The sequence below is a fragment of the Lynx canadensis genome, chromosome A2 (genome assembly GCF_007474595.2).
Source record: "Lynx canadensis isolate LIC74 chromosome A2, mLynCan4.pri.v2, whole genome shotgun sequence".
Taxonomy (NCBI): domain Eukaryota; kingdom Metazoa; phylum Chordata; class Mammalia; order Carnivora; family Felidae; genus Lynx; species Lynx canadensis.
This window is the reverse complement of record NC_044304.2, coordinates 101,181,051-101,205,693: the sequence shown is the minus strand read 5'-3', so window position 1 is coordinate 101,205,693 and position 24,643 is coordinate 101,181,051. Positions and strand designations below refer to the sequence as shown.

Genomic DNA, 24,643 nt, shown 5'->3' with positions numbered 1-24,643 from the left:
GAAACAAGTGGGGAACTACTGTGGGTACTTGAGAAAAACAGTAACCTGATTGCCTAGGTATTTCAGGGAAATTTTTCCATATAGGGAGTGAGAGTGCTGGCAGTTAGGAGTGGAACACCCGTGTTCACCTGGCGCCCACAGTAGGCACCACCATCCATCACAGCTGGGCTTCGCAGAGACTGCCTCCACACCATCTCCATCCAGCCTGCAGTCAGAGACCATGAATCCATCAGAGCTGGTGTAGGAAACATGCTTGTCGCCTTCTGTGTGTGGGTCACACTAGAGAAGAGAAAGGTGGGAAGGGGAAAGAGGAGGAGACAGGAAGCCCCAAAGGACAGGTTTTAAAAGTTCTAAGAATATAAGCAGGATAAGTAAGTATCTTGAGATGTCTCATGTATATTTATAGGTTTGTGGTTTAATTAGGGCCACAAGTAGAGATCTTTTTGTATAACTCATTATTCAGTTGTTATGGGAGTGTTTTGCTTTTTCTGGTGTACAGTTTCTAGACACTGGATTTTTTTGAAAGTGTTTCCTTATACATTTAATGAGACTTGAGAACAATAACTCCAAGAAATAGTGTGCCATCAGAAGATCCCCACCCATCTTTTAATCTACAAAGATTTGGATGCACTTGCTCTGTCCACTTGTGGGAGTAAACTTGTTGGAATATGTTAAGCTGCTAATTTTTTTTCTTAAAAAAAGGTTTTGTTTTCTCTTATTTTTAAAAGCTGTTTTTAGATCACAAAATTGCAAACAAAATTAAAAATAAAATGAAATTTTCTCATCTTTGGGGGAGAAAAGCTTCTACTCTGTCAGTGTGTGGGCTGCTAGCAGAACAGAATGTTTATCTTTGCTGAATGTTAAAGATGGAAAATAAAGTTAGCAATAGCCAAAAGGCCTTCTTTTGAATAACTTACCGTGAAAGGGAAAGCATAAATCTAGTGGCAAAACAACTCTCCATTATAGGCTAGTATTTTGTGGATGGGTGTGAGAACATATAAAATTTCATGTCTGTCTACTGGGTAGGTTCAGGGTAACCCCCCAAACCTTGAATTCAAGGTTTGCTTTCTGGACCAGAGGTTGTTGAGTTTTTTACTGATCTCTCCTCTCTCTCTCTCTCTCTCTGTCTCTCTCTCTCTGTCTCTCTCTCTCTCTCTTTTTTTTCCTTTTCATTATCGTGTTCAAGAGTTTACAAGACCCTATGAAAAAGCTGATTGAGAAAGAAGAAAGGAAGAAGGTCACCCAGCAGGAAAGTTCAGAGGCCACGGTGGAGGAGCCGAGTCAGTAAGTTATGGCTACTTCTCTTGGCAGAATCTTTCTTCCCACAGGCAAGGGCAGTACAGTCCTCGCTGGCCAAGTCTGCTGGGGGTCTCAAACACAGGGCAATTGCTTTACTTCCTCCTTTCTCTGAGTTGATGTATTAAAATGAAGGCCAAACTTGTCCTGCACATATTCCCACTAGACCAGGACTCTTCCCAATAAGAGACTCAGTTCTGGGGTCTTAGAAGGAGCACACTTGTGAGGATTTGACTGGGACAAGCAAAGGCACACATTTCCAGTGCTCTCTGGATCTCTGGGGGCCTCAGCCTCAGCCTCAGCTTCCTGCTCTCTCAGGCTTCTGGACCCAATCTGGTCCTTTTGTTACCATCATTTACAAAATCCTGTCCCAGATAGGAAATCCCCTGGCTTTTCTCTCATAGAAGGAAATAACCTATGAAATTGTCTCATAAGACATATAGTACTAAAGTGTTGCCCTACAGAAGCACCGGGTTCCGACATTTTGTTTTCTAAGGTTCAGAACTTCTGCTTTTTTCCTCCGTGAAGCGGAGAGCAGCTTTGAGTGCAGGAAGTGAGTGCTGCATCTTCAGTTCTTGACACTTTGCAAAGAAGACACCTCTGGTTATTTTACGTACTGAGACAAACTTTTCCACTTACCTGGAGCATGATGTGTCCTAATCTCACTCAGCAAGGAGGTTTCAGTGTGAATCTGTGTCCTTTCCTATTCAGGTGCCAGAGCATGCAAGGACAGGGTTAATCTTAAACTGGCTGACCTAGGAAAGAGAAGTAGATTATCTTACCTCTATTTGTGATTCTTTTTCCACACACAAAATATTTAGATGATAATTGTGTGATAAAACTTGCTTATGTTTTTACTGTGTTTCTAAATAAACTTTTAAGTATATATTTTTGTCACACAGAGGTATTTGCTGCCAATATTAGCCTTTTTAATTTTAAAGCAAAAACTAGAAAATTCCTATGGTATAGAGCAAAGACAACTTTTCACTGTAGAATATGATCTGAATCTAGTACAATTGACTATTGTAGGGAGCAGTTTAACCTATTCCTGGTAATAATAGTAATGCTAAATACCCTTTAGTGAATACCTACTATGTACGAATCACAAGGCCAGGTGCTTTATTTATGTTATCTCTACCCATTCTCATGCCAACCCTTGGTGTTATCAATGCTGGCATTTCCCTGTTATGTAAATGGTGGAAGCAAGGCTCAAAAGAAGTTAAGAGACTGCCCACAGCCTGTGGTGTAGTAAGAGGCAAGGCCTGGAATGTGTTCTGGTTACCTTTTTTTCACCATATATGTTACCACGATCAAAATGAAGCATTAGCCTTTACTCAGAAAGGAACTACCCACGATTGTCTTGATTAGTTTTTGTTAACTTCAGATTTCTCCATTATTTTAGTACTTCATTTTTAAAAGCCAAAAAGTATAATCCAGTAACTATAATAGAGGTAAATGTGCTTTAAAGGGAGGTTCAGAAGCACCAGCTGAATCTCAAGTTGGTGATACATCTCAGCTGTGATCTTCCCCATGTACAGTAAGAGTTGAGTAGTGACAGTCTTCTGGAGAATGATCTTGCTTTCAGCCTTAGATAATTTAAGCTAACCTCCTGAGGTATCCTCTCCTGTAACACCAGGAGTCAGAAGAAACTGCTGGTTGGCCATAAGTTTTTTAACTATTTTTTAAAAGCGATAAATGTGAAATATCTTAGCTGTACCTACCAACTACCCACCTAGATATTTATAGGACATTTGACTTATGATGAAACCAGATTCAGCTATTCAGATGCTATGAACCAGCCTTAGGACAGGAAAAATCCAGCAAATTTATTTCTTCTTAAAAAAATGAATAGCATATAAATGACTATACATTCACCTTTCATGTGCGCATGCACATATCTGTATGTTATATGTGTAGTAATATTGTACAGAAAAACTGGCTGTATCATAAATATAAAATTTTCAGGACTAGGTTGCTAAACTCTTTCTTTTTTAATTTTAAGGTTAATTTCATTAGAAGATGAAAACCAACGCAAGGAATCCTCTAGTTTTAAGAGTAAGTTTTGATTTTTATTTAGAATTGCTTCTGAAATAGTACTGCTCAGCAACCAGTTCATTTCCTTTTTTGGCAGACTCTTCCTTTCTTCTTTTCCAATTGAGAAAATTGTATTTTAATTTGCTTTTTATCATTTCAGTTTTAAATTTTCAAATATCAGTGATGCCGACCATATAGCATTATTGAGAAAGGTTTTATATCGTGAACCAGAAAATAGCATCATTAGGCACTTCAGCAAAAGCCTGTCAGAGGAGCATCCAAAATTGAGAATTAGCAGCTATTTCTCTGACAACAGATGATAACATTTCTGCTTTGCCATTACTCATTCTAACTGCCATTTGGGCTGTAAAGATAGTTTTAATAAGATTACATGATCAGATTGGGTGAGTTGGTTTTCATTGTGTTGTGGGGTGGGTTGGTCTTTGTTGGGAACAGATGGAGAGAGCTCAGACATGGTTTTTCCAGGTGATTCCTGGGTCTGTTCTGTCATGAGTAACCCCAGCTCCCTCGGGTATACCGACCCTCAGATAGTTAGAAAAGTGATCAGAGCATTGGTAGATGATGCAATGTGCTGTGAAAGGTTTGTCAGCTATTCCTGTCTCCTGCCATTACTGCCAGTTTTCACTGGTTCTTCTCATAAAGGAGTGGAGGGTCCAGTAAAATGTGATGGGACTAAGGTGATATAACACTGAGCTTTTCACTGGTACTAGAATCCTCTGAGATGCAGGGGAAAGCTTTACAGGTGATATGGAGAGAACTGAACTTACCCTAACCCTGTGTTCAGCCTGGCCCTCTTGGGGGGCATATCCACCTCTGCTCACTTCACCCTTCGTTCTGGCAGCCCTTCCGGGAGATAGGAGGGGCAAGCAGACCCTGAAACTTCCTTTCTCTGCCTTTCCTTTACCCTTGACCTTGCTTCTGTCTTTCCTCCTTCTTTTCCAACCTTTTGCTTCACCTGCTTTATTTATTCTCCTCCCACATTACTGGTTCATTTGCTTTTCTCACACCTGCCTTTCAGCAGAAAACAAAACAAAACCCTCTCACCTTTCTGCCTTTCTAACTCAGCTTCATGTCATCCTTTCATGTGTTCTCACCTTCACTTACTCACATACTCATTCATGTTTTCAACAGATATTTATTGGGCGCTGTCTGTGTGGCAGGCAGGCATGGCACTAGGCTCTGGGCACACAGTAGTACACAGACAGATCCAGACCCTTCCCAGGATGGGGCTCATGGTCAAAAGGGGAAGCAGGTGATAATCTAACAATTGCACAAGTAATTGGATAGCTCCAACTTTGGTAAGAATGGCAAGGATTCTTGCTGTGTGAGAGAGAGAACTCACCTATTTGAGGGGATCACACAGCTAGTTGCAAAAGCTATCAGAGTAAAACAAGCAGCCTGGGCAAAGACTATGAGCCAGGAAGGACCAGGAGGTCAGAGGGACAATGTTCTAGAGCATGAGGGTGGGAGCAGATGGCAGAAGACAGAGAAGCAGGCCAGCCTGATGTTGTTGGCCACCTAAGAGGTCTCTGACTATATTGATCCAGACCTCCAGCCTCAGTATCCCTTGGGAGCCAACAGCATGAATTATGTTGTGGGAATCTAGGTAAGCAAATAGAAACATTTTAGTTTTGAGGGAAAATGTAAACTCCAGTTCATTATATTTGTATTCAAGTTACATGTCAATATAAATCATATGTTTATGCAATATATGATAATATAGAGGATCAAATTTTCTCTTTGTGTAGTGTGTTCACTTGTGGTATTTGTGTAATATTTTGAGATTGCAAATGCTGATCACCTTGTTTTATGTGTACAAATAGAGGAATCCACCATAATGAAGTGTCACCTGTCTTTATTTTGTGACCTGCAAAAAGTCTAATGTACACATGAGCAAACTAAGTTTTAAGGATGTTGTGTTGTACACACACACACATACACACACATACACAGACACACACACACACACACTTTATTATTTAGAGCAGTTTTTAGTTTACAGAAAATTGGAAAGCAGGTACAAAATTTCCATATATCCCCTGTTCCCACACACATGCATTATCAATATCCCTCACCAGGGCAGTACATTTGTTATAATCAATGAACCAACACTGACACATCATTATCACTCATAGTTTACATTAGGGTTTACTCTTGGTGTTATACATTTTATGGGTTTGGACAAATGTGTAATGACATATGTTCACCATTAGAGTATCATACAGAATAGTTTCACTATCCTAAATCTCCCCTGTGTCTGCACCTTGTTCATCTCTCCCCTCCCCCAAACACTTATCTTTTATATAAACACACACACACACACACACATATATAGGATCCACATAGGATCCACATAGGTGAAAACATATGGTATCCGTCTTTCTCTGCCTGACTTATGTCACTTAGCATAATACTCTCCAGTTCCATCCACATTGCTACAAATGGCCAGATTTCATTCTTTCTCATTGCCAAGTAGTATTCCATTGTATATATAAACCACATCTTCTTTCTCCATTCGTCAGTTGGTGGACATTTAGGCTCTTTCCTTAATTTGGCTATTGTTGAAAGTGCCACTATAAACAGTGGGGTGCAAGTGCCCCTATGCATCAGCACTCCTGTATCCCTTGGGTAAATCCCTAGCAGTGCTATTACTGGGTCATAGGGTAGGTCTGTTTTTAATTTTTTGAGGAACCTCCACACTGTTTTCCAGAGTGGCTGCACAAGTTTGCATTCCCACCAACAGTGCAAGAGGGTTCCTGCTTCTCCACATCCTCACCACAAACGCTTATCTTTTTACTCTTTTCATAGTTTTGCCTTTTCCAGAATTCTCTACAGTTGTAATTATGTTGTATGTATGGAATTATGTTACAGACTGACTTCTTTCACTCAGTAATGTGCCCTTTTATTTTAGCCAGACCCAAATGCCTAACGTTCACAGCACCATCAGTAGTCAATTACTTAAGTCATGCATTTGTCCATGAAAGAAGTGTGTAGTCAGTGTCATATAGTTTTCCACCAAACAAAGCAAAGATTCAAGGCTGTCAGCTCAGAATTCATGGAGAGCCAACAGCTTGAGAAAATGTAATCAGAGGACCCCTGCTTCTGTGTGATGAGCTGTGTGTTTACCTTACACTGAAATAGTATACAAACCCACACACCATTCTGAATTCGTGATAACCAAGTGCATGTGTTCTGTTTACAGCTGAAGATGGAAAAAGCATTTTAACTGCCTTAGACAAAAGCTCTACACATAATGCATGCTCAGGTAATCTAGATTAAGGAAAATGACTCAATTTTAATAAATTTGACAAACTCCTTACAAAATGAAACTGACTCATAATTTTGTTTTCTTTGTTTCCTTTAATGGACCTACAGATGAACTATTAGGCATAAAACCCGAGGAAGGTGGTAAGATTTATATATTTCTTTGGGGTTATAATTTAATTTTTTAATACTGTTTTTACATGCAGGAAAATGTAATGTTTATTTTTTTGAATAACTTTGCATTCCCAAGCAAATTGTTTTTAAGTAACTGTCATTTGTCTTTATAAATGACTTTAAATATGCCCAAGTACAAATTAGTACATGTGGGATTTGTCATCTTTAGCTTAATTACATAATACTCAGACTACTAAAGCTAAAAGTTATGTCACAGGTTGTATGCTATAGTAGAAAAAACATGGCTTTCAGAACCAGACCTAGATTTGAGTACTGGTTGTACCATAAACTATCTGTATGGCCTTAGGTAATTTGCTTCACACTTTAACTCTTTCAGCCTCAGTTGCTCCATTTGTAAAATGGAACCAATAGCAACAGTCTTCCTGGGCTGTTGTCAGAATTGGAGATCATGTATATACAGGGTCTCTCATGACCTCTGACACAGGAACACTCTTCAGATGGTAAGCAGTTGAGACAGTGGCATTAGAAACATTGTCCTGGTGGTATACTGTGCTGCACCTCCACTGAACCTTAGTTATTTTTTTTTTAATTTTTTTTAACGTTTATTTATTTTTGAGACAGAGAGAGACAGAGCATGAATGGGGGAGGGGCAGAGAGAGAGGGAGACACAGAATTGGAAGCAGGCTTCAGGCTCCGAGCCATCAGCCCAGAGCCCGATGCGGGGCTCGAACTCACGGACCGCGAGATGGTGACCTGAGCTGAAGTCGGACGCTTAACCGACTGAGCCACCCAGGCGCCCCTACGGAACCTTAGTTAAATGCAGAGGAAGAACTTGCCTGGCTAGGTCACCCACCCAAGTTCACCGCCTAAAATAATTTACTAACTAACTCCCAAAAAGAGGATCCAAAAGCATGGATTTGATTGAGATAAGCATAGTCTTAAATGACCCCAGGAAATTGACTGTTCAGCCTGGTATAGCCTTTGTTTTCCATCCCACCAAGGGTTTGCTTCTGATGATTTATCACAAGTCCAAAATTCCACTGAGATTCTGAGACAAACTCTAGAGCACCCTTTGTCCTGGACTGCTGGTCCATAGTCCACCCTGATGGAACAAGTTTCTCCTAGGACTGGAAATGGGGCAAGATGATCCTATGGACCCCATTTAACTAGGGCCGACAATTTCCTCTACTCAGTTTGAGCTTGATTTGGGCTTAATTCCTGAAGTGTGAGAGGAAGTCTGGGGAACAGAAGGCATTGATTAAAGCTTTTTCAAAAATGGAAAGGCAGTAAGTAGAACTCTTACATTAAGTTTCCAGGGCTTAGGATTATAAACTTGGAAGAAACCTGCTTTCTTTACCAATTTCTCATTCCAGGCAACACACTTTGCAATATTTCATCAATGTCCACATGTTTTTTTGTCAGAATAATACTTATTTGTAAATATTGAAATCACCTCGGGTTATGAGAGTACAAAGCAAATAATTAAAGCAGACTGCCATTACCTGGCCTCCATTTTCATAAAAACGTTTCCCACTTGGCATAAGGATAGATTACTTTTATGAAATAAAGGGCTTTTCTCACAAACTTTTTTGGAGGGAGAAATATTGCAGGCTTGCAAAGGTGAGATAAAGACAATAATCTAACACACAATAGGTACCCACCACGTAGTTTTACCAAATCTTAACATTTCACAAGTTATTTATAATTAGCTGTATCTTTCAACTTGTTTTGAAAGGAAGACTGTTATTTCTCCTGTTGCCAACCTCTTGTTCATGTAATTTGCTCTTTTATTATCTATTTAATTTCACTGTTTTAATAAACATAAGTTTTGAATATGTATATTCGCATCAGTACGTGATAATGACAGTGAAAATGTAGACAGTGGAAAATTCTGACTCCCATTTCTGCTTGCCACTCCTCTCTATTCCATATTCTCATCCCTATTTCTTTACATACACACAAGCAGGTAGAAGTCCATATTCTTGTGTTTCCCCCCTTCTTACAAAAAAGGGTTCTTGCTTTTGGATTTTGACTTTTTCAACTTGGTAGTAATGGCAAAACAAAAATTAACCCAGTACCCATGTATTTCTTCACAGAATTAAATCAGAAATGCTACTACCTGAGATAGATGCTTACTTTCATAAGCTTCATCCAGAGCCTGTCACAGATACACTGGAATAAGATTGTTATATTTCCCCTTATTTAAAACAACTTTTATAACTCATTGGTTTACAGTTAACAGTCTTTGTTTCATAGAATAGCAGCTCATACCCTTTTTCTGAGCACTCACTTAATTCTAATGATAGGGAGGTGACTATATTCTTTCCCAAAATGTGTATTTGTTTTCAGGCAGAAAAGTTGATTTACGGATTGTCTCAGTTAAATGCAATGTCACATAATCTCTCCTTTCCCTTTATCACTGCCAGGCCATAAAGCCCTTCTCGAGGCGTGAGCCATGTTCTGTCACTATCTGACTCTTCTGCATTGGCAACCCCTAGGGCAGCATCAGCTTAAAGATTAACATGACCACAAGTCTAGAAATACTCTGTCAGTGCACAGAACTTGTGGTGAATGAAGAAAAGAACACACGATAATTAGTTGACTTCAAAATGTGTGCCCTTCAGAAAACCGCCAGAAGGCCCAGATCCTGAATTAAAACACTGATAATAATATGCAAGACATTAAGCAATCAAGAAATAAAAAGAGCTTAATCCAGGGATGGCTGCCTTTATAGGACTTGGGGGCTATAAGCTCTAGCACCCTGCTGCTTGGGGGCCAGTTCACTCCCAGTGGTAATTCTGTTAGACAAGTAATGGCCACGCCATGGTACAGTGTTATCAAAAAGCAGACCACTTATGACAACAACAAGGAGACAGTTCTCCAGGAGCCGTTGCCCCAAAAAATCACTCCGATTCAGTGTCGTAATGAAATGTGTTTTCTCCAACTAAATAGATAATGTAAATAGCAAACCAATACTTGGCCAGTTTATACAAATTTTTAAGTGAAAAAAAACTGAGTGACATTTTGCAATAACTTTAAAGTGGCTCTGAAATCACCTTGTGAGCACATGTGACAATCCCAGCCTCAATTCATGAGTTAGTTGTAACATGCAGGAGTGTTTGTATTCCTCAAAGTTGGCTGAGAAAAAGAACTATCAGATAACTGAACAGGAAGTGAAGCTATAAAGCTAGCTACATAGCTAGATGAATTTAGCCCACCTAAATCTCATTACTTGGATTTATCCAAAAGATCCTTCTCTAGGACAAGACTAACTGAAATTTTAAAAAATTATAATTGTACACATTGCAACTAAAACGTTTGTCTTCTGCCATTTCCTTGGTTACTACTTTCAGACTTGTGACTCTAAATTCTGGCCAACCATCAGAACGACAAAGAAGCTTATTCAGTAGCTCCCTTTAGTCCGGGTGCAGACCTTTGGCCTGTAACAATAATACAGGCTTATGGCCCCATGCCTGGTTTCTCCCCAGATGTTCAGGACTATCTCTTTTGTTCTCTGTATAGAGCTGACTAGGAACCTGATTGCTTCCTCACACGCAGTGTGGCAAAGACTAAGCTTGTTATCTTTTTTCATAAACTTTTTCTTCTCCCTGTCTCCCTCAGCATCCTAGTATGAACAGCTGACATTGGTCCTTTCATAAAATAATGGTGCATTTTTAAAACCAAACATTCTCCTGTTCTTACTTGATCACCCTGTAGTCAGTAGTGTTCTGTATAGATTTCCTCCTGCCCCGGGTGTCAAGTTTTTCAGTAAGATTACTTGCTTGTTAAGATCTAATGTTAAAATGGAGGACCAGGACTGGGGATCATCAAGAAGTCTTTTTCTGAGTGCTTACTCAGGGTCTAGCACGATTGGGATTTTTGTTTTTGTTTTTGTTTGGGGTGTGTGTGTATTCCAGAGAGTGGGTAGAGATGGACTTTTCCCCATCTGTTATTATTATTATTAGCTGTGTCTTTTTTCACCACAAGGGAGTTTTTAGAAGTAGTATTCTTGGATTCCAAACAAGTACAATTTGTTACCGGAGCCTTTTATAAGGACGAATACTTTTCTCGTTAGACTTTTTGTACGGTGGTTTCCCACCCCACTTCCCCCCGCCTTACTCTCTGTCAGGTGATGTGAGGATTGTGTTGGTTGCTGGGGTTTTTCATATGTATTGCAAATGTGCGGCCTTTACATTAGTCATAATGCTGAGAGTGGGGACCAGGGAGAAAAACAGAGAAGCAGAGTCTTCCTGTTTCACACACAGATGAAGGTAACTGTTGTGACATTTATCTCTTTGTTTTGCTGTGCTCTCATTTTTGGTCTATGTAGCTCCATTTCCATCTCCTAGGTTCCTAATTCATGCTGAGGTCATGAAACTCAGTATGATTTCAAAAATATAACCTGAGTGGGCTGTCACCAGTGTCCCACATCTACTTTCTGTCACCCACCCTCCATCTGAACTTAAGAGAGCTTCCTCTGTATGTCAGTTTTCACTCTGAAAACTCGCTAGGTCAGAATCAGTTAGAGCTCATTGGCTCAGAATCAGTTTTCCTAGGGAATATTTTCCCAGGGGCCTAGGAATTTTATTTTTGAACCCCTGGCCAGTACAAGGCAAACATGCTGCGTGGGTCTGCCATTCTGCCATGCTGCTTACAGCCAAGAGTTTTGCCTGGCTGCTGGTGGAGCCATCTGACCTTAGAAACCCTCAACACTTTACAAAAGCTTGAATATTCATTTATATATGACATCATTAACAGGCTCTGAGGGAAAAGCGGTGTGCTGCACTGAGAAAACATCTTAATCTGTGAGCCAGGGGTCCCCACACAGATAATCTGTAACTAATAAATTATATGACCTTGAGCAGGTCATCTGACCTGGGTATCTTTTTCCTCATCTGTAAAGTGAGTTAAATGGGGATAATCTCCAAGGTTCCTTTCAGTTCAGTATGATTCTTCTCTCTAGGCATCTCACTGGGAGAAAACAGGTTTCCAGACAGGAAGGCAGGAAAGCATGTTTGAGGAATGGCAAATGTGAGGGAGTTTTGCCAAAGCATAGGTTTCTCTGAAGGCCTCATGAGTTGCTGGAAGGGCTGCCTTAGAGCTGGACTGCAGAGGTCCTGAATACCACTGTAAGGAGTGTTCCTTTCTTCGGGAGTCAGAGGGAGCCATTGAAGGTTTTAAAATAAGAAAATGAAACTCTCACAGCTGCACTGAACAAAGGTATACAGCGAGGAGGGTGCCTTTTATGGAGTGTCAGCAGGCTTGCCAGTAGTAAACCCCAAGGGACCCTTGAGTCAGGAGTTTGTCATCAGAGTTCAAGAAAACTTGGAATTGTAGATGGAGATTTGAAAGTCTTCCCAGGTGAGATTGAAACCATGAGAATAGATAAGATGTTCTGTAGATAATGTAGGGAAGGCAGATATGGCTCAGGAGGAAACTGTAGGGCAACCAGAATAGGAAGAGGCAGCAGGGATAGTATTGTTGAGGAGATAGGAGGACATCTGAGAGAGCCACTTCATGGAGACCCAGGAGATGACAGCATTTCCAGCTTGTACAACAGGACAAAGTCCGACAGAGGGTGAGGCCAGAGAAAGGGATTTGAATCAGCCATGAAGATCTCACTGGTAACCTTCAGGAGGGCCACTGCTGTTTGGAGCAGGGGCAGGAACTTGACTACAGGTGGCGGAAATAAGAGCAGTGACAAAGTACAGTGTGTGGCTGTAGAAGGGAGAAGAAACCAGAGCAGCAACATTGGGGATGGGACGGGGTGCCCAAGGAGACAGCAGTCGCAAGATTGGCTGTTGCTGGGATGTGCACATGTCTTCTGAGGTTAGGAGAGGAAGCCTTGGAGAGAGAAAGAATAGAGATGCTGGAGCTGAATCCCAGTGGGGGCAGAGTAGGCTCCCAGCAGGAGGGGAGAGTGTACCTAGGGCTGATGTTAAAAAGGAAGAGGGAGAGGTGCCTGGGTGGTGCAGTAGGTTAAGCGTCCGACTTCAGCCAGGTCACGATCTCTCGGTCCGTGAGTTCAAGCCCCACGTCGGGCTCTGGGCTGATGGCTCGGAGCCTGGAGCCTGTTTCTGATTCTGTGTCTCCCTCTCTCTCTGCCCCTCCCCCGTTCATGCTCTGTCTCTCTCTGTCCCAAAAATAAATAAACGTTAAAAAAAAAAAAAAAAAGGAAGAGGGAGGGGCGTCTGGGTGGCTCAGTCAGTTAAGCGTTCACTTCAGCTCAGGTCATGATTTCACCATTCATGAGTTTGAGCCCCGTGTCAGGCTCTGTGCTGACATCTCAGAGCCAAGAGCCTGCTTGGGATTCTGTGTCTCTCTCTTTCTCTCTGCCTCTCTCTCTTTCTCTCTCTCTCTCTCAAAAATAAACGTTTAAAAAAAAAAAGGAGGGAATTCATAAAGGATTATAGAGCTGAAGGCCTAGAGGTGAGAACTAGAGTTCATTGTGTCTATTGGCTTCTATTTTTGTAGTAACATCTGGGGTTGGGTTATTGGATGTGAGAGTGAACATGGAGACTCAGGAGCCTACAAGAGCATGACGGGGACTTGGAATGGTATCTGTATCTGTGGGTTGGCGCTTGAGAGCTCCAGAACTTTGGTTCACCCTTGAAGACAAAAGCAGGATGGGTGCCATGACCCAGGCATGATACTTGCTCAGCTACCTGGGTGGAAGCCCTGACTCTGCCTGTACAGCCCTTACCAGGGTTTCTCTCAAAGCGCTTGTCATCTCTCTGTGTGTGTCCCCATTTTCTCACAGTTGAGCTGAATTATTTCCAAGGAAAATGATAGCTTGATTCTTAAGAACTAGTGTTATTTTTCAAGTCTTGACTTGTCTGGTTACAGACCTAAGCCTGTCCTTTTCTACTTGTAATTAAGTTTTTCTTATGAGTTATGTATAGTAATTTCAAGCATCTTAATTATCAGGGCAGTAATTGGGTTTCCCTGTTTTCTGGTTCAAGTCAGTGCCAGTTTCATTGCTTTTAGTGAAGTAATAAGTTCTCTTAGAGGAATGTCCACTGTGCAGCCCACTTTAACTGTTAAATAACCAGGACACTAATAGCCCAAATTCAGTGGTAGATCTCCAAGTAAATTTCTGTTAAGAAATAGCTCTAGACAGTATCATCCTTGCCATGGGTCCTTTTCTCATTATTGTCAGTGAAGTTGAATTTGACAGGATACAATATTGGTGAGGAATCTTTTGGTTGGAAGTAATAGAAACCCTTCTCTAAGTAGTTTAACTTTAAAATTAAAAAGAAAAGAACATATTGGGTATTGGTCCATGTAACTGAGGACATACAGTGATGGACTGGCCTCAAATGAGGCTGGATGCAGAGCTTAGACAGTGTTGTCAATATTCTGTTTCCAACTCTTGATACTGTGTTGTTCTATGTCAGGCTCTCTCATTCCTGGGAGCCTCAAAACTGTATCTTTAGAACCTGGAGTCTGAGAAAGACACCCTCCTCCTTCCCCCTTCCATACACCAACCTCAGCGAAGCCTCTGGCATGTGCTCATCCCTGAGCCAGTCTCCATGGCCTGAGAAATGAAGGACTCTGGCCAGTCTAGATGAGGGGTGGTGAGGCACTTTATGTAGTATTCACCAGGATCTGGGGGAGAAGGTGTTTCCAGAAAGGGAAAACTGAAGAGGAAGAGGGAAGGGATGCCAAGTTAACAAAACCCACAGAAGTCCACTCAAAACTGTCACACACAACCTAAATAGTTAAAGATGAAGCTTCCCCAGTTTCTGGTTATTTTTTGGAAGGCTTAACATTTATTACTTATTGTTGCTAATGTTAGTCATGATCTTCCCTGGGTTAACATCTTGATGATGTCAAATCAAATGTCAATTCAAATAAATTGATGATGTTAATTCAAATCAAAGAGTAGTCAGGGTTTGACTTAGCAGAGGGCTGTAAAGTGACTTCAGGAAGAATACGCATAACTTCCAGTGCTTATCTAAAGTCATCCCTTCCTCTAGAGTCTACTGTTTGATTTGAATTGGTTCTAGTAAAACAGGTTTGGTTCCGCAATCAGCTGGTTTCAGTCAGGCCAGAAAGTAAACCAGGAGAAAAGGTTTGGATATTCCAGTCCCAAATGAAAGTAGAATGTATGGAGATTTGTGAAGTTAATGTATGTAAAAAGAGTTGACATCAAGTGAGATTGAGAGCCGAAAGGAGGGAGGATGCCTAGCGAGGTGTATGTTAATGGACACAGCCATGCTTTCTGCCTGCATTCACAAATATGGGCTGTCCTACCCTACCCACCTGCCTTTCCACCATGCACAGGTCAAGGTGGGTCCTGGCTGCCCACCCTCCTTCTAAAGAACTGTCTCGCAAGCCTATTTACTAAAATGCCATTTCCCTTGTCTTCTCACCACCCACCTACAAGCTACGTCCAGTGCAAATTTCTGTGGTAACACAAACAATAAGAATACTTAGACAGTTGTCCAATTAAAGCCATATTTTGCTACTATTTTTAAACCACAGTGATAAGAGAGTGACTGGACTCCTCCCTTCCTGGATTTATAGCCAGTCTGCTTAGCACATCAGAAGTCCTCTCAGTCAGAACACCTTTATATAAAGTGTGGTTGAAAGTAGATCCAGTTAAGCTGACAGATAAGCTTTATGTATTTTTTTTAAAAGCCTTCACTTGCTAATTGCCTCATATATTTGAGGAAAACCTGTTAATCTCACTTAATATGACAGTATCAGAATTGCAGTATAGCTCAGAAAATACAAATCACGATTATTCCTTCTCTTCGTGACTTACGTTTGCAGTTCCCATGTGGCAACTAGGTACCACAGCAAAGCCACAGTTAGTAAGACCATCAGTCTTTGGTGTTCAAAATATGTAGAAAACCCAGTGAAAGGTCTTGTAGGATTTCTGGCTAGTGATGCCCCCGTTCTATTTGTATTCCCTGTTAAGTGTTTTGTCAGTGTTCATATTATGAGAATGAATCTCTTCTTTAAAGTCTCCCTTGTGGACAAGCAATGAGATTTAAAGGTGTATTTCCTTTCATCTTCCTGATAATGCTTTGAGGTGGGCATTATTAATATTATCATTTTACAGGTGAAAAAAACAAGAGACCCAGAAGAGCTAAGGGTCTTGCTGTAGTCACACAGCAAGTAAAGAATGGCCTTGGGGCTTACCCTCTGGTCTGGTTCTCATTCCAACCCTCCAGGGACTGTGTCTCTGGCCTTCTCTAGGTGGTTCCATAATTTGCCGTTTTCCTGTCATTCTTTCACTGCTGCCCTCAGGCAAACCAGACCCACCTTTCCTCTGCTCTGGCAAAGCCTCGAGGTGGGTTGCATTTAGTTGCAGCAAAGGAGAAAGGAAGCAAGAGGCCTTCCTTGGTCATTGTTGGACTTCCTGACATCCTTTGTTCCTGCCCAAGGCGTGGCAAGTGTCCTCTCCCCATTGTGGATGACAGGGCAGACTCCTGCAGGGTGTGGTGGTTGTGGCTCTAGGGCTTGTTGTGTGAAAAGATTTGGGAAGCTATACAAACAAGGAATGAAAACCTCCCACATGCCTTCAATCCTGGCTTTGTTTCCTGTCTGAGAAATGTTTTGGTGGTAAATTTGCTTTTATATTAAGAAAAGAACAAAACCCTAGAGTTTTTAATGGAAATCCTACTGATGCCCAGAAACTGGACTTGCTTTGGAGGAAGGGGTATGAGTGACAGTGGGACTAGAAATTGAATTCTGGAATTTAAGAGAGACTATGATGAGAATCATTTATGGTTTGATAAACTTTTTCTTAAATGTAGCCATCACCCAGTGTGCTCCATCCCAGCCACCCCCTGTATTTGCTCCCAAAAGCTTGGGCGCTGGGTGGTGATGTGTTTTGTGCTCTGTTACTTTGATCAGCTTGCCTGGGCCCAGTGGCGGGGACCCTAGAACCCGAGGGTGCTGACAAAGATGACCTGCTTCTGTTGAGTGAGATCTTCAATGCTTCCTCCCTGGACGAGGGTGAGTTCAGCAAAGAGTGGGCTGCCGTGTTTGGAGACGGCCGGCCGAAGGAGCCAGTGCCCACTGTGGCCGCCGGAGAGCCAGACCCCAGACCCCAGGCAGGCTCAGGATTCCTTCCTTCACAGCTTTTAGACCAAAACATGAAAGACTTACAGGCCTCACTCCAAGGTACGTACCACGGGGATTGAAACAGGGTTTGTTGTTGTGTGCTCGTTCTTTATTTTTAATCCAAAAGCCTCTTTCTACCTTCTTTGTCTTTTTTTCATGTTTTCGGGGTTTTATTTTATATCCAGTGTCTTTTTAGTTGAAATCTCAGAGTCCTATCCCAGCTTTAAGATAGGTTGCTTCTCATAATTTTCTTGCTTTTCATAATTTTCTCGTCATGTTCATGTTTCCTTTTAATGACAGGTTAGAGAGGTGGCTCTCAATCTTACAGTCTTGCTCTCATTTTAGATTTTTGCAGGGCATACCTTAGAGAATCTTCCCGGTTGTGACCCTATTGCCTTTGGCCAATTCTGCCTAGCCAGTTCTCCACGTTTCTATAGACATGTAGTCTTTCTAGGTGCCAAGTAACACCACGCTGGGCTTCTTAACTCTTTGCACATTGAATTTTATCTTGCTTCTTGCTGTCTTTCCATCCTGGCTCACTGCAACGCTGAGGATGCTGTCAGTTCAGCTGCTCCTGTTCTGCCTAAACCATGGGGCTCAGCAGCCCCATGTGCCTTGGCCACAGACGAAATACAGTTTCCACACTGATCATCTGTGGCTGGCAACATTGGTCAGGGTGCAGGGCAGCACACTGGTTGAGAACTGCCAGCATGAGGAGCGCATTGATTTAGAGGGCAAAATTAAATTCAGATTGAAATTTTAAAGTTTTAGTTTCTAAACAGACCTTGGGAAGGAGACTATTTTCTAGTATTTCGACACCGTTTTCCTCCTTTCATGTCGCTTTAATTGTAAGACAGGAATCACTATTAAGAAGTTCTCAAGTTGTTTTGGTTTTTCCATGAATTTAGGCTATCTCCTTAATAAGTGTTTATCTGGCACTTAAAGCTGAGAACAAACAGCAGAACTGGAATGATTAAGTAATTATGAGCTATTAAAAAAAACCTCAGGTCTTTGGAGATGAGATCATGGACACAGCAAGAGTTGGTGGGCAAGACCAAAAAAAGGTGTTCCCTCTTTTTTTTTTTTTTTAAATGAAATACATGATTCCTTTTATCTTCTTCTGGGAGTCTCATTTTGTAGCCATGTCATTTTTTTTTTTTTTTTTTCAGTAACAGTTAGAGATAGGAGAGATACATGGAATCCAAAAATACTACACCCTGAGTTTCACCTCTGGGTTTCGCCATCTCTTTTGCTGGAGCCCCAGATGAGCACCAGTGAGTTGAGTTTCACCCCCACCCACCTGCGGGGGAGGTGCCAACAAGCTGTGGGAGAGCTGGAAGCCCAGAGCCAGGATCTACCTCTCAGATCGTGGGGCTGCTGGAGACTCTCCAGCTGTGCTGCAGGATGAACCCGATTCGGGCCCCCAGCTGTGGAGACACTAGGGCCCCTGATGCCCAGAGGAATGGTGGTGGCAGTGCTCTCACTTAGCTGGGGTGGCTGAGTGTCATTCACTTGTGAGTGGCCCCCACTGACAGCTGAGAAGTCAGAGCTCCATGCCTTTTTCCTGAGCAGGCAGGGTGAGAAGATCTCAGCTCAGGGGCCACAGCCCTGGAACTATGCCTGAGAGCTAAGACCAGAGCAGTGGCCATGGACTTGGCACTTTAGCCTTGTCCCAAGTCCAAGGAAACAGCACAAAAGCACACTTGGGTCTAAGAAGGGAGGTGTTCTGGGGCACCTGCGTGGCTCAGTCATTTGAGTGTCTGACTCTTGGTTTTGTCTCAGGTCATGATCTCACAGTTTTGTGGGATCGAGCCCCGTGTTGGACTCTGCCCTGGCAGCGTGGAGCCTGCTTGGGAGTGTCTCTCTCCCTCTCTCTGCCACTCCCCCACTCACACTGTCTCTGTTGCTCTCAAAAAACTAAATTAAAAAAAAGGAGGGAGGTGTTCTGACAGTGAAAAATGCAAGCTCATTTTGGAAAGAGGTCTTCTTATACTGGTAGAGAGGTACTACTACCAAGGCAGGCCATTATTTCTCAAGCAAGCAAAATCTAACTTTATGTTGCCACCCTGCTAGCTTCTTAGCAAGTTTCTCATTCAACAGAGATTGATTGGGTCCTTCTGGGTGCCAGGCACTGGGGATTCATCTGAAAACATAACAGACAAGGCTTCTGCCTTCCTGGAACTAACATTCTAATGAAGAAGAGGTAATGAACAAGAAACATAATAAAGAAAAATCACATAGTGGGTTAGAAAGTGATTGGTATGATGAGGAAAAGGAAAGCTAGAACCAGGGGATAGAGACTGTTAGGTGGAGAGCAGGGTAGGTCAGGCTGTAGAACTAAATAGGATTCTTATTAAGATGAGATCTGAGCAGATTTGCAGGAGATGAGACAATCGGCCATGTGGAGATGCAGACAGAGGGAACCCATGTGCCATTGCCCAAGGGAGGACACCCCTGGCATGCCCAAGGGTCTGCAGGAAGAGCACTGTGGTCTGAGTGAGGCAGGGAGGCAGAAGCTAGGCCACACAGGGCGTCCTAGCCTTTGGAACAACCTGGGCCTTTTTTTTTTTTAGCCCAAGTGAAATTGGGAACCATCACAGCATCTTGGACCAACAATGGGTATGATCTGATTTACCATTTAAAGGGATCATCCTGGCTGCTAAAAGTTTCCTTTTCTCTGCTGGTGTTCTATGAAGACCAATGTTAAAGGAGTTGTTTCGTAACCTCTGAGTTATCCTGTTGCCTTTGCATGCCAACAGCCATCAATTGAATGTCTATGGAACTTAAAATGACAGAAAAAAAAAAAAAAAGTGGAACCTAAGTGTTTGAAAGAGGAAGCTCATTCAGCCTCTCTCACACCTATGGACTCCCAGCAGGTACTCCCAGAATTCCACCACTGGTGCTGCCTGAATTCAAGGAACCTTCAAAACAGATGTGGTACAAATAAAGAACAGCCCCCCTGCTTTGATGATTGATCATGTAATCCAGTTACAACCACAGTCTATGCTTTTATGAGGACTTTCACCCTAAAAAAGAGGAAAAGATGAATATTGGCTGTAGATTTTTTTTTATTACGTCCATCGTCTAGAAAATGCATCTATATACATGAATTGCAAAAGCATCTAAGTAACTGTTAAACTTCTGACACCTCGTATTGGAACTGCTTCCCCTGATTATCCAGATCATCTCAAAACCCAAATTAAATAAACAACTGAAAAGTCAAACACAACATGGAGTACAAAGGCCCATTGGCATGTTGGCTTAGTGAAAGAAGCAGTGGTAGAGAGTTGACGTAACCTAATCCTCACCACACCCTTCCTAGTCAGGCACTATCATCATCTCCATCATAGAGCCCAGGAAACTGAGGAACAGAGTAGCTACGTAATTTGCCTGAGATCATACATCTGATAGGAGAGAGAGAGATAGTGAACCTGAGCCATCTGCCTCCAGAGTCTGTGCTTTTCACCTTTCCCTTCTGGCTGCCTCTCTGTACCAAGTCTTTGATGGCAAATGTGACTCCTCAGTGGGTTCCTTCAGGCCTCTCCGTGGATGCTTCCAGAGGAGCAGGACTTATAATATGATTAGCTTGGCCCTGGGTTTCCTGGACACACACACAGACCAAGGACAGGTGGTTGCCATGAAGGAGGAATGTGCATGTGGGGAGGCAGGGTCCCTGTCAACCACAAAAATCAGATGATGTTCCAGAATAGAATATTTGAAATCGAGATTGTCTATCGAATCTTCGCCTGTGCTAGCAGCCACCCACATCTTCCCTGAAGCGCATTCCTGCTCAGTCTCAACCACCGCTGTCCTGGTTCTGTGTTAGGTCCAAGTGGGGCTGCATCCTCAGGGTCAGAGTGTCATGAGAACTTCGGGAATGCTCCAGGCTTGGGGGGCAGCAAACTCTGCTCTTCCACAGGCTGCATTTCCCTCCCACTCTCCCCTCCTCCCTTCTTCTTCACCTCTTCTGTCTTCTCCCCTCCTTATCTCCCCATCTTCCTCTGCCTCCCTCCCTCCTTTCTTTGTCCTCTTTCCTCATCCATTCCCCTGTGCTCTGGGGAGCAGAAAGGAAGGGGGATTTAGTAAGATAACAATTGCATTTTCCTCTGCTCCCCACTTCAACTTCAAGCTCTGGGAGAGCCAAACAAAGCAACTTACATTTAGGATTAAGTTGGGCTGAACATTTGAAAGAGGAGTTAATTTTATGTAGGATTTCTAAGAGTTTCTGAAGTTACCAGCATAATAGGGGCTGGAATTTCCTGTGTCATACAGGGAGGAGAAAACAGTGCCTTCCTAAGGCCTCTTAAAGTGAGTAGAAAGAGAGCTAGTCAGAGGGGGTTGCCCAAGGTAGAGATGAGGTGAGGCTGATAAGCCTCATTTGACATTCTTCTCCATTCTCCACCAATATCCCAAATTTAATTTAGAAATAGACACTGATACTGAAAAGACTACCATCTGCTCAAAATAAATGCACCAGGACATCTTGTGATTTAGGATTCTGCAAACCAAAGTTAGGAGTTTTGTTCCACATTCTCACAAATGTACAGCCCTGTGTTCCTTCTGGATAGTCTTTTGTTTTATACCATGCCTAGGTGCTATTGCCATCTGGGTGGGTTTCTATTTAAGGCTAATGTAATGCCAAGCTTTGCATTATCTCAAATTCACCTTTCCTCAAACTGAGCTCGCCTCTTGCCATTCCTGGCTTAGCCTGGTTCCAGATAACGTATTTCTGGGGCTCAAAGGATATGAAGGAGAAGACTGTGGTGTGCAGTTAGAGTTTAATGCAGTGTGGGTACTTTCAACACGAGCCAGTGGAATTTTTGTTCCATCAAAGAAGCAGCTTGTTGAGGAGCATCTGTAGGTCTTGGATATGTGCAGAATTTAAGTGCCTCCTTTAATTCATGGAAGGGGCCTTGATGACCATCTATTCCACCCCCATTTAGTATATGAGGAAATCAGGGATTCCCACACAGGTCTTGTGACTTGCCAAGTTGTTGGAGTTTTATATCCATCATTTATATAATTTCTCAACTCCTCAGGTTGGCTTACAAGGTCCTTTGGGACCTGACCCCAGTCCCACTGCTGCCTACACTTCCCACACCTTTACTTAGCATGACTTAACAACATTGTTTTGTTGGAGAAACATGTATTATGTCAGTAAGCTGGACTCCAGCCATATCGAACTTGAGTGAGCCTGGCTCTACCCACCACTGGGCTCTGGTACGCATTCTCGCTCCTCCTTAGAGCACGTCACCCACCTACACACCCATGATGCTTGCTTTCCCTGGTTAAGTTCTCATCCTTCTGGTTCTCAGCTTCAATGTCATTTCATACACAGAGCCTTCCATGACTTCCTCTTCCTCCCAGCAGTCCAGGTTAGATGTTTCTGCCTCCATTCCCTTTGCACCCGGTATACTCACTCATTCCCATTCTCTCACGTCATTTTAAGATTGGTCTAATTTTCTGTCTCTTGCTTTTGGTTGTCATGGGCAGGGCCCATGTTTGTGTTGCTCACCATCATATTTCCAGAACATGGCTGAGTGCCTGGAATACAGTAGATGTTCAAAAAAGACTGGGTGGATGGAGGGATGACAAGAAGGGAGGGAGAGAGCAGCAGACATTGAATCACTAGATTAAAAGAAAACAACCCTCAGCTAATCTCAGGGGTTGTTCCTCGTGCTTGCTGAGCTGGACTAAAATTCAGATTCAGCTTAGATTTATTGATGGCCTGCTCTCTAGCCTCTCTACTCTCTCGTTTCACCTACAAGATCCTATCTTATTCAACAACAACCACCTATGAGGCAGGAATTTTTACCCACCCTTTGCAGAGATGGAAACTGGGGCTCAGTACGGGAAATATGGATGGCTGGGTGGTGCTTGGCCACCATGGCTGTGGTGTTCCCACTTTCCCTTTCCCTGCCAACCCCACCCCAGAGCCCCCCACGCTATGATCATCAACCCAGCCTGGGCTTTTGCTCTCCCAGCTAGTGAAATTACATTCATGGTAAAGTGCTCCTCTGGATGGTGTTATTTTGGCTTCACTTGCTGCTCTAGCTGGCCAGTGTTATTTCTGGCTGATTTATATTTTCCCTTATGTAAGTAAAGGGGGCAGGATTGCTCCAATAAAATTTTATATGTGTTTCCTGCAAATGGGTAGCACAGTTGACATATCAAAGGAACTGTGAGCTAGGATAATCATTTTGCTCACAGAGCTCTCAGCTCTTGCTCTGCGGCCCCCACCCTTCACCACCCTCTCCTGACACAATTACTCTGAGATGGGGAGACATCTTTCTAGCCACACCTTCATGTTAAAAACGCCTCAGCTAGCTAACACCAACTAGAGAAGAGTTGATGGCAATTACAGGAATATTAGCTACACGAAGTTCTCTTTAAATAGCATTTTTTTTCCTGACAGAAGCCAAGACATTTGAAATCTGGCTTGGCATTCCATCCATAATTACCCTCATTGCACCCCTCCCCTACATAATTCCCAAAGTGATATGAGTGAGGGTGACATTGCAGCTGAGTTTATATTTTCTTTTCTTTCTGTTTTAGCCAGTGTCCCAGCCATACTATTTTCTCCCCCTCATGCACATAAGTGCGTTAGACTTCTGCTTAATAGCTGTTCTGAGGGAACAATATGACTTGGCAGACTGGCTGTTGCTTCTGCTCCACACTGTGGGACAAGAGAATAGGGACAGCCTGTGTCTTTGTGAAAACTCTGAGGTATGTTGTCCCCATCATCTTAGACTCCAATGAGGGGATGTCATCAGACTCATCGTCCTTCGTTTCCTCTGCTCCAGAGAAGCCCCCAAATCCATAGATTCTAGATGTTGCCTGTACGATCATGAGTGTTTAGGTGAGCAATATTCCAAAACCCACAGTTACAAATGAATCCAATTAACAGACATGTATTGTCTTTATAAAGGAATATGCCATTATAATCCAATAGGCTTGAAAAATGATTTATATTTCTGGTACTGTTAAAATATGATTTGATATACAGACATTTTATTTATTTATAACTTTTCGGGAACATGCCCATTACATAAAGTGAGGGGAGCTCGGTTTTGACATGTAGATTTATTTCTGCCTCCTTTAGGAATGTGTTCCATTTTATACTCTAAAAAATACAATGCTTCCAACCTGCCTCGCTTTTCGAGTGTTCTCTGCAGCCATTTAAAAAAAATGACTTTTGTGCATATTTTTGAAATGCGAAAAATTATCTCATTGAGTTCCCACTGTATCGAATAGCATATAGAGACCAGGGAGGGTTGACTTATGTACCTCTGATTTGGCTTTGCTCTGGGTCGGTTCAGGTTCTCTCTGAATGTGTGGATCTCCTTGAACTCAGAGAGCTTGACAGAACTGAAGAGCTTAAAGCTGCAGGACCTGAGGAAGTAGGGTTCTGAGACAGACCCCTCTGTTTCCTAGGAGAGCCTCTGCCTTTGTCTGGCTCTGGCCTCAACCAAGATGGCCTGATCCTGATGGAGACAGTGACCCTTGTGCAGCCTCCTTGGAGACCGCCTATAACAGTGCTTCCCAAACTTGCACTTAGAATCACTGGGGAGTTGTTAAAACAGTTTCCTGGGCTCTACCCCTAGGGATTCTGATTCACTGGGTCAGGGTTGGCCCTGGGAACTTGCATTTCTAGCCAGCTTACAGGTGATACCCATGCTGCTGGTGTGGGCACCACACTTTGAGAACCACTACTCTAAGAGGTTAAGGCCAGGCTTGCTGGGGGTGCTGGGAAGGGTCCGTGGGCTCTGCTGAGCACAGGTGGGTCTTGAGTACATTTGGTGTTGGGGAGAGGATT

The 24,643-nt window shown here is 42.7% G+C and overlaps 1 protein-coding gene across 4 annotated transcripts in view; it reads left to right on the top strand.

The window, feature by feature from the left end:
* Window positions 1-24,643, top strand: part of ICA1 (islet cell autoantigen 1) — a 150,013-nt gene that overhangs the window by 120,749 nt on the left and 4,621 nt on the right. For 3 of the 4 annotated variants that reach the window (XM_032592415.1, XM_032592416.1, XM_030308012.2), the window contains exons 9-13: window positions 1,187-1,284; window positions 3,299-3,351; window positions 6,554-6,616; window positions 6,727-6,759; window positions 16,618-16,887. In XM_032592415.1, coding sequence (XP_032448306.1) covers window positions 1,187-1,284; window positions 3,299-3,351; window positions 6,554-6,616; window positions 6,727-6,759; window positions 16,618-16,887 — 517 coding nt within the window. The remainder of the gene's footprint in view (window positions 1-1,186; window positions 1,285-3,298; window positions 3,352-6,553; window positions 6,617-6,726; window positions 6,760-16,617; window positions 16,888-24,643) is intronic. The other variant, XM_032592417.1, reaches the window with a different exon arrangement.